Genomic DNA, 15,781 nt, shown 5'->3' with positions numbered 1-15,781 from the left:
CTTTTAAATAGTATCCTAAACAATGAAAGAAAAAGTCCAAGGCAAAAAGATGAACAGATAGGATAGAACTAGAGATGGAACAGAAAAGAGAGAATTTTAAAGAATTAAAAAAAAAAAAAGAAATAGGAGATTAAAAGCGACAACAACTTGGACTCAAAAGAATTTCCTGAGCCTGGAACTAAAGCTAGAAAGCAAAGCAATAGATCGAGAAATTTCATTTCATGTGAATTTCAGATTTCTGTACAGTGAAACCTAATAATATCAAATTAAAAGAGAAAATGGCAAATTAAAAAAAATCACAATAGTATTATGGACATTTTTTTATGCGTAAAGAGCTTTTTAAAACAAATAATAGTGAAAACCCTAGTAGAATAATAGGCTAAGGGTAAAAACAGGTAATTCAAGAAGCATGAAAAATGCTTGTCTATTTCAGTAATCAAAAGGCTGCAATTGAGGTGAGATCTTTTTTCTTCTATCAGTTTTCTTATTTAAGATGAAAAAACATGATAGTGCTCAATGGGTGTAGAGAAATTAGTCCTCTCCCAGGGAGGCCCTGGCGAGGCTAATCGGGTCAACTTCCTCTGGGGAATGAGTTAGGAATATGCACCGAAGCACTAAAAAAATAAAATAAGAAGCATGCCCTTGTAACTTGCAATCCCACTCTTTAGAATTTATCAAAGGAAATAACTGTCTGACTTAAACTAAGATATCTGCGCAAGGTTCTAGAAGCATGAAGCCTGCGAGAGGAGAATCTGTGAGATGCAGCAGTGGGTGGGGTAAGGAAGGTGAGGGAGAGGGGAACCTAGAGAACCACCTTAGAATTTCCCACTGGGGCAACTTGTGCTTGGTAGAACCATTTGTGGAGACGAGATACAATAGATTTGGGAAGAAGGCAATGGTTTGGATTATGTGTACTTGACACTTCAGGAACACGAGTTCAGGGCCCAGTTAGATGTGGGTTTGGAGCTCAGCAGAAGTTGAAGACTTCACGGGCACTAGGGTAGGGATACAGTGGAAGCCGCTGGGGTAGGTGTTTCGGTGGCCTTTGGGATGCACCTGGGACAGTGAGGTGGCCCACTGGCTCGGGCTGGCGGGGACAGTGGCAAGGCAAGGCTCATGCCTTGATCTGTAGCTTTGACATGTCTGATGGAATCCTGTGTATTGCACTTCAGGCCTGGGAAAACTCTGTGGGGATCATCTGCTTTCCCAGTCTCCAAAGGCTGGCAGAAGATATTTCTAACCAGCTCGCCCAAGAGATACAGAAGGCACTTGCGGGAAAGCCTGCAGGTAAGAGAACGCTTAATGGAGAGCAAAACAGCCTTGCGTGCTCCTCCCAGGACTTCTGTGAAGCCCCTCCCTGCTTTCCAGTGGAGTCGGAGTGGTGCCTTCCAGAGAGCCCCACAGGCTCACTTCTGCCACTGAGGATGTTGGGAGTGAAGGGAAAGGTTGGCAGAGGAGGGAAGAGGGACTTGCAGAATTCTGCTGCTCCTGGGAGGGATACACACACACACACACACACACACACACACACACAAAGGACCAGGGTTTCTGGGGGGGGGGTACTAGGATAAAAATGTGTGTTCAGTGAATAGCTCGATCCAGAAAAGACACAGAAGTGAAAGCCAAGCACGTTTTCTGTTTTGGGGTCTCCTGACTTGCATTCTTCTGCTCCTAGAGCTGGACCCTGGAGGCTGGGCAGGAGGGGACTCTAGGGGGAAGCATAGTGTGGGTTGCAGAACTCTTCTGCATAGTGTGGGTTGCATAGTGTGGGTTGCAGAACTCTTCTGGGACATAAGGGGCTGGAGAATACAGGAAGTGGGGTGAAGACTCTGGATTGTGAGAAGTCCAATAGCTGAGGTACTTCTTATTATTTGGTAATGGAGAGCCATTGATAGTTGTTGAGCAGGGATGGTGGTAAGATAAAGACAATCCTCCAAGGAGATTAATCTGGCAGAGTGTGAGATGGCATGGGTTCGGATGGCATGGTGGAGAGGAAAGGAGACAGAAGTGCCCTAAGGATGCGAGGGCACATCTCACGGGAAAGGAGGCCAAGGGGAGGGAAAGGTGGCTGGACAGGTCACCGCACCGCCCTGCTAATAACGCTTTCTCCCCTTCACGTGCTGTTGCCAGAGCAAGCAAGGGAGGCAGCCGGCCAGTTGCTGCGGTGGAAGGGGGATGTGGATCAGGACGGCTCCCTGCTCCTCAAGTCAGTGTTTGTGCTCACGGGGACCAACGCGGTAAGTGTCGGGCCCCGCGGGCCCCAGCTGGGGAGCTCTGTATCCACGTGTGGCAGGAAGTCCCAGCAAAGGCAGTGGCACATCTCAAGAGTGTCTTTTTTGCTATGATACTGAGTTATCGTTTCTCCGGCCCTATTTCCCTTCTGACCTAGAACATGGACTTGAGCATCTGAAATTCACTTTCGAATCCTGCTTTTTCAGTTGACAAGCTGCGTGTAACCTTGGGCAAATTGTCACCTTTCTGTGACACAATTGCGTGGCTAATTTTAGAATGGGGGATAATGCCTTAGTTCAAGGGTTAGTGCAGGGGTGAACAACGGCTGAGGTGTATGGACAGTTTCGTGTGTCCGGGCAAGCCTGGGATGTCTCGTGAAGGTCAATGAAACCCCCCACGCCCCCTGAGTCAGACTACGAAGCCACCTTAGTTACCATCCTGTGTAACTGCTGTCTGTCTGACTCCAGAGCCTGTGCCCTGAGCCACGGCTCTTTACTGCCTCCTGCTAAACTCAGATGGAAGGAGCCAGCATCAGGCACCTGTCCCTGCCTGCCCAGAGACAGCGCCTGGATGAGACTGGCTCCTCTTTCTTCCCTTCCCACGGTGCCCCATCCTGGTGGCCGATGTGTCCTCCACTGTGAAGCTGGGGCTCTGGGGCTTCCCTGCGAGTGGACAGCGGATGGCTGGTGTCCTCTTAGGCAAAAGAAGGCCCCGGCAGCTGTGGCTATCAGCAGAAATGGCCAGAGGTCCTGGACAGGGCAGGCCCAGAGACTCATGTGTCTGGTGAGAGTGCCCACTGCATGCCAGCCTGGCACTCAGCGCCGGGAGCAGCAGAGAACCAGATGGGGACACGGCCACCCTGAGGCTAAAGGTGAACACAGACCTCAGCCGGGCATCTGAAACAGTGCGCAGAGCCGTGAGAGGAGCTGGGAGTGCAGTTGCTAACTGCAGGGAGGATCCCCTGGCCTTTGCTCTATATACCCCTCCCCCGCCCCCAACCACCGCCAGCACAGCAGCCTGAAGCACAGGGCAGGAGCCTTTCTGCCCGTGGGGCAGGACTGTTCACAGTCTGGTAGTAAAAATTAACCTAAGGGCTTGTTTTCCACTGTGAGCAGCCAGCCCTAAAGGCAGTGAGACAAGTAAGCAGCTGGCTTTCAGGGGAGCCAGTGCAGCACGGAGGACAGGGGAGCCCCCTGAGCAGGGTCCCAGCAGAGCCAGGTGTCCAATACGGGTGTGGCCATTATAGTGTACCGGAAGCTTCGAGGGGAAAGGGTGGGACCAGCCGCCTGCATTACCTTCCTGGTCCTGACCCAGACTATACATTCTTCCTTTCTCTTTTTCTCATTTTGCCACTGTATCTGTCACATTAGTCAGCTGGGTGGGAAGTTGGGTGAACAGTGTGCTTTAGAGTAATGCCATATGTGTGCACACGCGCACACATGTGCACACACACACATGCAGACATGGCTGGGGGTTTGCCGTAACCCCCAGGGGAGCTGCAGGCAGAGCATGAGGAAGAAAGCCTCCAGGACGCTCCATTCTGAGGCTGGTCCCCTCTCGGCCCCCTTCCTGTCTTCTCCCGTCTCTGACCACCCTGGTTATCAGGCTTCCCCTGTAGGACCTTTTCGGTCTTGGGGAAGTCTCAGATCTGAACAAGGGGACGGGAAGGGCCTTGATCAGGTCCTTCACGTGTTATGAACATGTCCTCCTGAGTGTCCAATTCTCTAATCAGGAGGCAACCTACCCAAATCAGTAGTGTGATCGTTTAGGAAAGCCCTTGTTTTTAGCTCTGCACCTGTCCTTCCCTCCCTCTCTTCCTTCCTTCTTTCCTCCTTTCCTTCCTTCCTATTATCTATCCTATAAAAGATGAAAAGTTTATCGAGCACATAGTGGACACTCTGTATAAATTCAATCTTCACAGCCGCCCTAGGTGGGTCAGATGCGTGTCTCCACTCTTATGTGAGCCTGTGTTGCCCAGAGAGAGGACGGGATTTGCCCATGTTCCGGCTAAAACGGCTGCAGGGGCTGGACCATGCTGCGCGGGGTGGTCACGTCTGCGCTTCCCTTGCAGGAGACCCTGGGCAGAGTTGCTGAGTCTGGCCTTCCAGCCCTGCTCCTGCAGTGCCTTTACCTCTTCTTTGTCTTTCCTCTGGAAAAGGACGAGCTTATTGAGAGTGATGTGCAAGTTCAGAGGATGTTCGTGCAGGTGAGTGAGAGGAGGGCTCCACGTCCCTGGGCCAAGACTCTGCTCTGCTTCTTGGAGATGTTTTCGTCTTCCTCAGCCACAGGCCTAAAGCAACTCTGTCCTCCTGGAGGGCCAGCTCCTCTGTCTGCCCCCAGGCTCTGCAAATGCCAGCAATCCTGTGCATCTGGAAGATGAATGTCCTTCTCTCCGTCTTGTTGCATCCCTGTATCAATAGTCCCCTGGTTCTCCCCCAGAAAAGTGTGCCGCTCCTCTTCCTCCTTCACTTGGCCCCAGCAGCTCCTCTTCCTCCAGGCTGCGTTCCCGGGCCCTGCCTGCCCCTCCCAGCAGGGGGAGCCTCCTGTCCCCCTGCCTTCTCTGAGGACAAGCATGCTAACAGCATCTGCATAAGGGTAGCTGACGTTTTCCAAGTACTTCCCTGTACCCACCCCTGCCATGGCCTCCCCGAGCCCTCTCTTCGTTCCAGGATGTGTGTAGTATTACAATTCTGATTCCATGTCAACTAAAGGATGGTGAGTGAAAGTGGGTCCAGGGTCACAGAGGTAGCGGGTGGGGGGCTGGGATCGGGACCCTGGAGATCTGGCTCCCAAGCCCACTTTGTGATGTCACCACCTTCCCCCTCCCGGAAGCTGTCTCAGGCTGCTGCACATCAAATGTAGTTTCCTGGCGTCCTTCCCCGTCTTTCCTCTCCTCTCTCACTACCAGCTGCAACTTTTAGCATAACCTTACTGACCACTTCTGCTTTCTCAGCTTCCCAGATGCTGCATTCACCAGAAAACTCCTCCTGCCTCTCTGGAGGAGACCTTGGCGGGGGAAGGGTAAGGAGGGCCCTGTGTCCTCCTCATCTTCCTGCAGCCAGGGCCTCCAGCACCGTCTCACAGAGCAGGTGCTGAAGAGCTTTTGTGAATTTCCAATTGCGCGTGTGCATTGCACATGGGCATTCACGTTAGCGTCTGTTTGAGATTCATTCTCAAGCCATTATCATCGTTATCAGAGGTTATCTCACAGTTCACTTGTGGTAGGTTACCCTTAAGTTGCATTTGTTGGAAACTTAGGCCTCATTTAACTGTGTATAAATGATATTCTAAGTGGTGGCCAGGATGCAGTACTGGGCATTTTGACACATCTTTACCATGTGGCTTTTACGTGTCCTGCAGAGAACTAGTGAAGCCCCGCCTTCACGGCCCGATCCATATATGGACAGAACGCGAGCCACAGTGATAGGCCATGGCGGCGTTCCTCAGGGTTTTCCTCATTTCATTCTGCAAAAATATATGGAGCTGCTCCCATGTGCTGCCCTACACCAGGCTGATGGTTCCAGGAGCAAGCATAGTACTCTCTCTCGTAGAGGTGGCAGAAAGACAGGGAAGCCAAACAGGGAAAATAATCATGTAATTAAAGAACAGTGTCCCAATGTTTTAAGCGCTCTGAAGGAAAAATGGAAGGTGTGCTGGGAAATGAGGACAAGGGAACCTGATTTATAGTAAAGCATAAAGGAAGGCTGCCTGGAGGAAATGGCCTTAAACCAGAGCTGAAGGTTGTAACGGAGGTGTGAAGGGGAAGGGGAGGGGACAGGAGCAGAAATGGTGTCCAAGCCAAGGGTCACATGGCCATGCCCACCGGCTGGGGAGGCCAGCAGATGGGGTCTGGAGCTCAGCTCTGTGGCTGTCCAGCTTGGACTCTGTCACTGTGTCCAGAAGGGGCTAACAGATTCAGATGGAAGGAGCCCTCCATATTTGCCCAGCTAGAAGGAGATCCAGGTAGACCCCCCAGAGCCAAAGGGAGGGCTGCACACAGTCACAGGAGAGAGGAGGCAGGGCTGGTCTGCACAGAACTCTGTGAGCCACAGTTTACCCCAAGTGGCAGGAAGGTATCAGAAGTCTCTCTGGTAGCCATAGGGAGACAGGTGGGGAGGAGGCACGGGGCCCAGATAGGAAGTCATATGCTAAGACTCATGATCTTATGAGAAGTAGAGTTTGAGTGCCAACCAGGGATCTGGGAACACATTTTTTTTTTTTTTAAGATTTTATTTATTTGAGAGAGAGAGCGAGCATGAGGACGATCAGTGGGGAGGGGCAGAGGGAGAGGGAGAAAGAGACTCCCCACTGAGCAGGGAGCCCGACCTGGGGCTTGATCCCAGGACCCTGAGATCATGACCTGAGCCGAGGGCAGGTGTTTAACTGACTGAGCCACCCAGGCGCCTGGGAGCACACCTCTTTTTAAATAGTACTGGGTCCTATTAATTCTGTGCTTAACTTTTGATGGCATTTTTTCCCTGCACTTCTTTGTAAAAGGACAGCTCCCTAAGTCAAACCCTTCTTTGTTATTCTGAATTGGAAAGGGTAACAACTGCTTGTGTTAAGATTGTGCCCTGGGGGTTATACGCAACTAATGAATCATGGAACTTTACATCAAAAACCAGGGATATACTGTATGGTGACTAACATAATATAACAAAAAATATTATTATTTGAAAAAAAAAAGGAGTACAGACTTGAGCCCACGCCCTGTCACCCTTTTCTAGGTGGCGCTGCTGACCATGGTGCTCTGGGGCAGAGGGTGACCCGTACAACCCATCCTTTGCACTGAGACATACCCTTCTGAGCTCTGGAAAAGGAGGGAAGAAATCTGTTACAGGAAGGAGGCTTCCTAACTAGGCATCTTTTTTTTTTTTTTTTTCCCAGATGTTGCTGAACATTTGCAGTGAGTCTCAGGGGCTGGAGAGACTTCTATCAGGAAATGAGCTCCAATCTCTAGTGATTGCCACTACCTGTCTCCGGGAACACAGCTGCAGTTTTTGGAAGGAGCCCACCTTCTGTGTGCTGAGGGCAATCTCCAAAGCTCAGAACCTCGGCATCATCCAGTACCTGCAGGGTATGACCCCGGGAGACCAGGGCTGGGATGTGGGCCCACTTTCTACAACGAGACCCTGGAACCAAAATAGAGATGGACAAACAGGGTCTTCACGGATGCCCATCTATGCCCCGTGGATGACCCTTCGCTTGGTTTCCTTCATGAAAGTGCGTTTATTATTTACCGTGGTGCTCCATCAGGGGAGGAAAGGAAAGGGGAACTCATTTAGTGCACACACGCTATCACACACACACCACCGTGCTGGGCCCATTCGTGCAGTGTCTCATCTGTCTCTTTGAGATGGATATCAGTGCCGTTGTGTAATGGGGAAAGCGGAGGCTGAGGGTGGAAGAACTTGCCCAGCTCCCTCGCTCACAAACAGGAGAATCACGTTCTAAACCCGGAGATGCCCAATCCTGTGCTTTTGGCTCCGCTCTGGGCAGCATCTGTAGGGGTGAAGGTCGTAGATTCTGGAACCAGACAGCTGGGCTGTGGACTCCAGCTCTGTTCTCCTGTTTTCATACCTGAATGACCTTGAGCTCTTAAGCGCCTATGTGGCTCAGTTCTTTTATCTGTGAAATAGGGGTAGGAAACCCTTGCCCTGTGGTCTGTCTTCTCTCTGGGGCCTCCTGTAACAGGGGGCGTCAGTTGCTGACAGCTGAGAGAGTTCACCAAGCCCACTGCCCTACTGTAACTGAGCCCAGGACCAAACGTCAGCCCCAAGCTAGGGATTCAAGGCTCCCGGGAAGGCCAGGGCCCAGCAGAAATGGCCCCGGGCTGAGTTGGCCTGAGATGCTTAGTAGCCCAGGGAACTAAACTCCATAGGCTGGAGTCAGAGAGCCCTGAGAAAAAGCTGCGTGCATTGGCGGCATGGGTCTCTCACTGTGTCATTATTGTTAGCTGTCCCAGACAATAACCAGAAAAGAAAATACGCACTTCGGTGGGGAGACTGCTGCCTGGAGCACTGAGCCCAGGACCCCCTTAGGTTCGGAACGGGTAGTTTCCATGGGCGTAGAGGCTGAAGAGAAGGTCTGGAAGAAAGGGCTGGCCTGGTGGTTACCTGCCAAGCCTGCAGTTCTTGGGGCTAACCTGCCCCACATGCAGACTCTGGGGGGCATCTGAAGCCTTGCAGCTGAGGGACAGAGCATGTGTTAGACACACGTGTGTCTTTGCTGACACCCAGAAGCAGCTACTTCCAGTGAAAGAGCTCGAAAAATAGTGATCCACCGAATGCAAATCCAATGACATCCCTCTTCTGACTCAAACCCTCCCTTGGCTTCTCACAGCTCTGGGTAACTGGCAAGTTGCACGGCCAGGGCCCACACATGAGCTGGCCCTGCCTTCCTCCCCCTCCGTCGTGGCCCACACTTCTGGGTGCTAAACCGCTGGGTACCTTAGTAGCGGAAACACACCATCTTTTGGTCCCTCGCCTTCTTACATACTCCTATATCCTGCCCTGAACTTTTTTATCAGGTGATCTCTGAGCATCTACGGTGTGGCTTCCTTAAGAAGGTCTTTCTCAGTGCCCAGCGCTGGCATCGTGTAGCTCACTACCCGATGGACCCGCCCCTCCTGCCCCTGCTGCATGCTGGGAATTAGGAGCAGCCAGCTAAGACGCTTCCTTCCTCTTCCTGTTTCACCCACTCTCCATCTGGGTCTGCAGAGTGTGGCTCTTGGGATGGCACTGCCCATGGGGGAGACTTCTTCTTGACTCAAGACCCAGCAGAAAAGTGTTTTGAATTAATTCACATTTACATCTTGATATACACAGTTTAAAGGAGGGCCGGGAGGGGACAACCATGACAGAGAAGCTACGGCCTCCAAACTCAACAGGGTTGTTTTCTTCCTGCAGCCATGGATTGCATCAAACTGTCCCTTCAGAACCTCTCCAAGCTTGCAGACAGCCTCCCGGCTCCCGAGGTGAGCGAGGCAGTGAACCTCATCTTGGGCTTTGTGAAGGACTCCTACCCTATCTCCTCGGCTCTGTTTCTAGAGTTCGAGAATGGAGAGGGCTACCCTCTGCTCCTCAAAGTGTTGCTTCGGTAAGTGGTTGTCGTTGGTGGGAGAGAAACTGCCAAAGCCTAGGTCCTCAGTATCATTTGGGGGGCTTTGGAGAAAGACAGAGATTGAGGCTTCTTGGAATGTCTTCTGAAACATAAATTTCCACAGAGCATGGCCAGAGAGACTTTTATTGCAAAAAATAATTCAAGGAGCATCAGGGTTTGGAAGCCACTTCCTTTGAGGCCTGATGAAGAATTACCATGTTCATCTGGTGATATATACCACACGCATGCCCACTGGCTTGCCAGCCACCTATCAGAACCCACATCTCCATGTTGGAGCGCTCTCTGGGACTGTTGTAACCAGCTCTGCCGACTTGCTTGGGGGCTGAAAGTGCTGAGGAGTCAACAACCCCCAGAAGTAGCCCTCAGCTGAGGGCTGGCAGGAGTTGATGTATAAATACCCAGCAAAGTTGCCCCTTGGGTGGGACATCTCTACCCCCCTCCCAGAGTCCCCAGGAGCATTACACTCCTGTTGCCCTGCAAGGTGCTTACCTGATAATGCCCCTGCACTGGCTTCCTTCCCTTCCTTCTTACAGACTCCTTCCACTATCAGTAGTTTTTGGTCCAACTCCCAAATAAAATAGCTTCTCTCTCTCAAATCTTTGACTATGAGAAACCCAAATGTAGACACCATTGAGCTGGGCCAGGACTCATCTCCTGCAGTCTGACTTGCCATATCATTTTCAGGTCAGGTCCAGGGATAGATAAGACAAGAGATGGAAATCAAAGAAATTCTTTGATTGTTCCAACTTCTCCATTGGTCTTGGGGAAGCTGCTTAAAGGCAGGGCCATGTACACTCCCTTGCGCTCTGCTGTGTGAATGTGAGAAGCTGTTTTCGTCCATGGGGTATTGCTTCCCACTGTGCTTCACAGACTTCACTGCAGAGTCAGGTTTCTGGTCTAGAGGGGTCAGTTGGATGAGGGGGCTGAAGCCCCAAAAGGATGTGATTAGATGACAACACCTTGAGGGCCTTCCTCCAAAGGGACATTACGCATAAACGTTCCTGTGGGGTTGCTAGGTTTTACACTGGTCTGGACCATAACCAACTGGCTACTGCTCCCAAGGCGGTTTGTGTCATAGCAATTCCTAAACATTTCTTTCGTTAAATGAGTGGTTGGTTTTCTTCAGACTTTTTGTGGAAGCCAGAGGGGGAAATGAGCCTGTTCTGGGGAGTGTCAGGAAGGACCCATCTCAGCTCATTGGGTTTTTTTTTTTTTTTTTTCCCTGCCTTACTTGAAGTCATACTGGAAGCACTTTTGCTCTTGACATGGCAGAGCTGGAATAAGATTTGATAGAGAGACAGACCCTTCTCCACAAGAAGAGAAAGGTAGCCCACCTACACATGAGTAGCTAAGAATGAAAATAATACTCAACCTTGACATAAGCATAAGGAAATCTAATAAAGTTTGATTACTTCCCAAGACGTTTGTTTGTCCACTCGAAATATTAAATCTCTCATTTTGGGGGTGCCCTGCTCTGCTGGTGTGCATGTCTTTTGGGGTAGGTTCTGCCATAGAAACCAGAAACATGAGTAAATGCTATAGCTCTTCACAGGTTTCTACGTATTCCGACTGCATATCCTTACACCAAGGCTGACGTTTGCAGAGTGACTTTTATCCAGGGCGCTCCCCTTGCCTTTTGGTGCCGAACTGGTGCGGACCTCTGGGGGCCTGCCATTGCCTCTGCACCCCAATGAGGAGCGCCATGAACAAACATGGCTGCCCCATCCAAGAAGTCCATGGAGCTGGCCTTGTCTGTCCCTGCAGGTACAATGGCCCGACGCAGAGCGAGGTGGACCCCCACCTGGAGGAGCTCCTGGATCTGGTGGTGTGGCTGACCACCTGTGGGAGGTCAGAGCTGAAGGTGTTTGACAGTGTCACGTACCCTCAGCTGGAAGGCTTCAAGTTCCATCACGAGGCTACTGGTGGGTCATTTTATGTCTCTGGGGGCCTGGCAGTGGCTGGCACTGTGCCCTGACAAATGCTACACGGGTCTTTTCCTGATTCTTTGTGAGGAAACCAACACTGGGCACCTGTTAGTGATTCTGTCATGCCTTCATGGAGATGACCTATGGATTTAAACTTGCTCCTCTTTGGATGTTTTTAGATGTCTTGGTGGGACTTAGAGGAAATTTTTTGCTTAATGAATGCAAAGACCCTCTCAGGTAATGGAGGGAGCCTCTGACCTCCACCCCCACCTCTACTGTGACTTACTCTGCAACGTGTGTTCCTATGCGAGGACTGATGGCCCCAAAATAGCCACCCAGCCTCAGAGTCAGGGCCTCCTCAGTTCTTTGAGGTTGGTTGGTTATTTGCTTGATGAACTCTGCTTAGCAGAGGCACCGGTGTGACCAGGCAGGTATCTGCTCCCTGAAATATCTCTGTAGAGACTGTCACACACACTGAATTATAATCTTCTCTGCAAGTGGCTGATAAACGCATCAGGGACAATGCACTGTGACACCAGGCAGGTGGGTCGGGTCAGGAAACTGCCCAGAAGGAACCATTCAGGTGGGGTCTCAAGGTTCAGAGTGGACCACCTAGGGAAAAGGAAGAGGATAAAGTTTAAAGGCAGGAAGTACAGGCTGAGGGAAGACGTGGGAACTGCAGACGTCCCAGTGAGTCTGGGGGAATGGGCACGGAGACAGGAGCAGACCAGAGTGGGGAGGCTGTGAAGCTGCAAGGCCGGCTTAGGGGAGGGCACCTTTGGACGCAACTCCAGGAGATGCACAGGGAAGAGTCTAGATCAGAGGGGGGTTCCAGGAACATCTCTGGGGTCTGAGGCGGGGAGGGCTGGAGCCAGGGAGTTCTCCGATGGAGTGTCTCCTGGGCAAGAGAAGACGAGGCTTCGCCTTCGAGCTGAAGAGAAAGGAGGGGATGACTTCCGAAGGTGTCCCTGCTTAGCCACTTGGCTAGAAATGAAACTGACTTTGCTTAGTAATCTTTAACATCATTTGATTTTAATTGATTAAAGCCAACCCTCCAGCCCAGCTTTCTCCAAAGGAAATATAATGTGAGACATATCACATAATTTTAAATGGCCTAGTAGCCATATTTAAAAAAAAAATTAGAACAGGTTATTTTTCATAATATATTTTAGTTAACCTAATACATCCAGAATACTACCACTTCAACATGTGGCCATATAAATGATTGTTAATGGCGTTTTGGGGCCTTCTTTGTGCTACATCTTAGAAATCTGGTGTCTATTCTTATACTCATGGAACATCCTGGTTGGATGGCCACATTTCCAGGGCTCTGTGAGCCACCACATCTTGGACAATGCAGCTCTAGCCTTACTCACACCGTGGGCAGCTGGCTTTTCTGGACTTGCAATAGACATTTACCCACAGGAGCTGGAAAATAGAAACTGTAGATGGTACTTCCTGATGGCAACGCAAGGACGTGTTTCTAAGCATAGGCAGGAGAAATGACCTGCAGGATTATTCCTTCTTTCATCTTCAGGGGTAACTGTTAAGAATCTTCAGGCCTTCCAAGTCCTACAGAATGTTTTCCACAAAGCCAGCAACCCCGTCCTCTGCACCAAGGTCCTGGCTGCCATCAGGACCATGTGGGCCTGGAATGCCCGCAACTTCTTCTTGCTGGAGTGGACCCTGCAGCCCATCTCGCAGTTCGTGGAGATCGTGCCCCTGAAGGCAGCCCCAGTGCAGAAGCACTTCTTCCAGCTCCTGGAGGCCCTGGTGTTCGAGCTGCATTACGTGCCCCACGAGATCCTGCAGAAGGTGCAGTGCCTGATCAAGGAGAGCCCCGAGTCGCCCTGCACTCTGGTGGCCCTGCAGAGTGTGCTCAGAATAGTCGGCAGGGACCTGCTCTTCACCGACATCTTCCGGGACTCTGGTCTGCTGGGCCTGCTGCTGGCCCAGCTGCGGAAGCGGGCCAAGATCCTGAGGAAGTCAGGTGCCTCCCGGGAGTGCTGGGAGGGGGCGGGGGAGCAGGCTGGGGGGGTCTGTGTGCCACTGGGCTGCCCATCCACATAACAGGAAAAGTGAGCGTGCCCGTGTCCCCTCGCACCGTGAGGGTTGGAGAAGGTACCTTGGGCATGTGGCTTCACAGAGCAGGCAGCCCCTCTATTTCCTATAACCAGACTGATCTCCAGGAAGAGGCCAGAGGGATGAGTGTACCTCTAAACAGACTCATGGGGCTAACTCCGCCTGACGAATTCTCAGCTTGCAGATTTCTCCTGCACCACATAGTGTCGGAGTATGGAGCTGGAGAGACGTCGGGGGGTAAAGGAGCTCAGAGAGTCCTGGGGCTCTGGCAGGGCAGAGGGTAGGGGACATATGTGTGTGTGTGTGTGTGTGTGTGTGTGTGTGTGTGTGTGTGTTGGGGGGGTCAGCTGGTACACAGCCTCTTTTTGGTGCTATCAGGCCCAATAGTCTCCCCTCTGGAGCAGTAATCACTGCAGCCCGGCTTCCCCTCCAAGTCTTATCCCGCTTCTGTGTCCTTCTGGGCTCTGCACCTGTGGCACCTTGGCCATATCCCTTCACCCCTACCTTGGCCCTGGGTTCTCAACCTCAGCAGCCTCTGCTCTGCCGGTGGGACTTCAGGCTCCCTTCTGTCCGGGCGGGAGTGCTGGCCTGAGCTCTGTCACTGCCTGACCACACACCCCACACACAGACCCTGCTGTGGTTGGTCCACGCCTCCCACCTCCACCCACCTGCGGATAGCAGCCAGGGTGTGAAAACTCCTTTCCCAGTTCTTCCGGGCTTTCCTGCCCCTGCCCCTCTGGCCTTTCAGCCTGGAGAAGGCACACTGGGACACTGAATCCAGCCCCTTACCTCTCCCCACCTTTTGGCCTTTCCTCCTTGTACTGCATTGTCTGGGAGGGGCTGAGGGCTCTCTAGCCATTGGCTGCTTTTGGAATTGGGCTTCAGAGTCAAGCTAAAGTCGTCCGTCTGTCTATTCCCTGATCCTGTCTCAGGGGAAGAAGCTGAAGGAGAGAGTGTGGGCATTGGGGCCAGACAGCCCTGGATGGGAATCCTGTTCATGTTACTTACGAGCTGAGTGATCCTGAACAAGTTACTTAACCTCTCTGAGCCACTTTCCTCCTCTGTTAAATGGGTGCAAGAATGTCTACATCATAAGGATGTGGTTAGTACTAAATGAGGAAGTACTGAGAAGGTCTCCCTGCTGTGCCTGGGGTATCTTAGGTGCTCGAGAGATGTTAGTGGTCTTCTCCCCCGTAGCTTCTGTGGTACTGCATGGAGGACTGAGAGAGGCAACTTTGGGAGGCCAGGAAGGACTCACATCTCCCTTGGAGTGTTTGCAAATAGGGTCAAGATTGAGGGTGAGGAGCTCCCAGCTTTATACATCTGGGCCTCTGGGCCGGGCCTTGGAGACCATTTTGCCATGTGCTTTTCTCCCCTGCCCTTTGCATAGTCTTTTTGTTTAATGTTTCTGTGTTACCTTACTGGGTATTGCTTCTCAGCAGCCTGCTATTGAACTTGCTTTTAAATCCAGTCCTCAGACTATGACCATTCCCAGCAGAACTGGAAATTTTTTGTGAGATGGTGCGCACTCAGTCTTACTTTGTGCTTTCTGTTGCTATTTATGTTTCTATTGTTATGGTGTCTAGTGCTTAGTGTTTCTATTGTTTCTTATTCTTCTTAGATACTTTGTCTCCTGGGTAATAAACTCTCCATTCATTCATTCATTCCCCAAAGAGGTATTGAGTTTCTCTCTTGTGTCAGGCACTTTTCTGGCACGCAGGATGCCAGGCAACAGTGAACACACAGGCCTGGTTTGCCCTCATGAACCTGATGGAAACACCCATCCACCCCGGAACCTGTCAAGCGTCTCCGCACGTCAGGTGTGAGCTGGCAGTCCTCCCTCCCAGCCACGGATGGCACAGTGTAAAACTGTCCAAAGGAAGGTCAGAAGGCAGGCCTTGGGCATCACGGAGAGCGCTGGTTCTCAAAGAGTGATCCTCAGACCGGCTCCGTCAGCATCATGATCTGGGAACTTAAAAAAAAATGCAGTTATAGAATCTCACCTGAGACCTCCTAAGCTAGAACTCTGGGGAGGAATTCCAGCTTCTGGATTTTAGCTTACTCCCCAGGGGATTCTGATGGGCTTAAGTTGGAGATCTATGGCTGTAAGGAGTTATAAGATGACTTCTGCTGAATGGGGACGTGCACTCCCTTATAATAGATGAAGTATGTTCTCATTTCCTTAAGACTATAGAAAACTAATGGAATCAGAGATTTGGGGGCCATACCATGTGTACTTAAGATTGTATTTATTGCTTCTTAAATACAACAGGAAGCAAAGAGTCCTCGCTTGATGTGCACGATACAGAGAGAGAACTGACCTGTGTGATGCTGAGAACGGTAGTCACACTTCTGAAAGGCTCAGTACGAAATGCAGGTAAGGATGGTACCAAACTCATCTTGTCACTGCTTGGTAAGAC

The 15,781-nt window shown here is 51.2% G+C and overlaps 1 protein-coding gene across 1 annotated transcript in view; it reads left to right on the top strand.

Moving 5' to 3' along the window:
• The window catches only part of WDFY4 (WDFY family member 4), a 282,866-nt gene that overhangs the window by 27,670 nt on the left and 239,415 nt on the right, over positions 1-15,781 (top strand). Inside the window, exons 3-10 of the mRNA XM_040624184.1 lie at positions 1,173-1,287; positions 2,131-2,237; positions 4,304-4,438; positions 7,120-7,309; positions 9,141-9,330; positions 11,119-11,276; positions 12,817-13,269; positions 15,634-15,738. Of these exons, the coding sequence (XP_040480118.1) occupies positions 1,173-1,287; positions 2,131-2,237; positions 4,304-4,438; positions 7,120-7,309; positions 9,141-9,330; positions 11,119-11,276; positions 12,817-13,269; positions 15,634-15,738 (1,453 nt within the window). The remainder of the gene's footprint in view (positions 1-1,172; positions 1,288-2,130; positions 2,238-4,303; positions 4,439-7,119; positions 7,310-9,140; positions 9,331-11,118; positions 11,277-12,816; positions 13,270-15,633; positions 15,739-15,781) is intronic.

The sequence above is a fragment of the Ursus maritimus genome, unplaced genomic scaffold (assembly GCF_017311325.1).
Source record: "Ursus maritimus isolate PB19 unplaced genomic scaffold, ASM1731132v1 scaffold_7, whole genome shotgun sequence".
Taxonomy (NCBI): Eukaryota; Metazoa; Chordata; class Mammalia; order Carnivora; family Ursidae; genus Ursus; species Ursus maritimus.
This window is presented reverse-complemented; position numbering and strand designations above follow the sequence as displayed.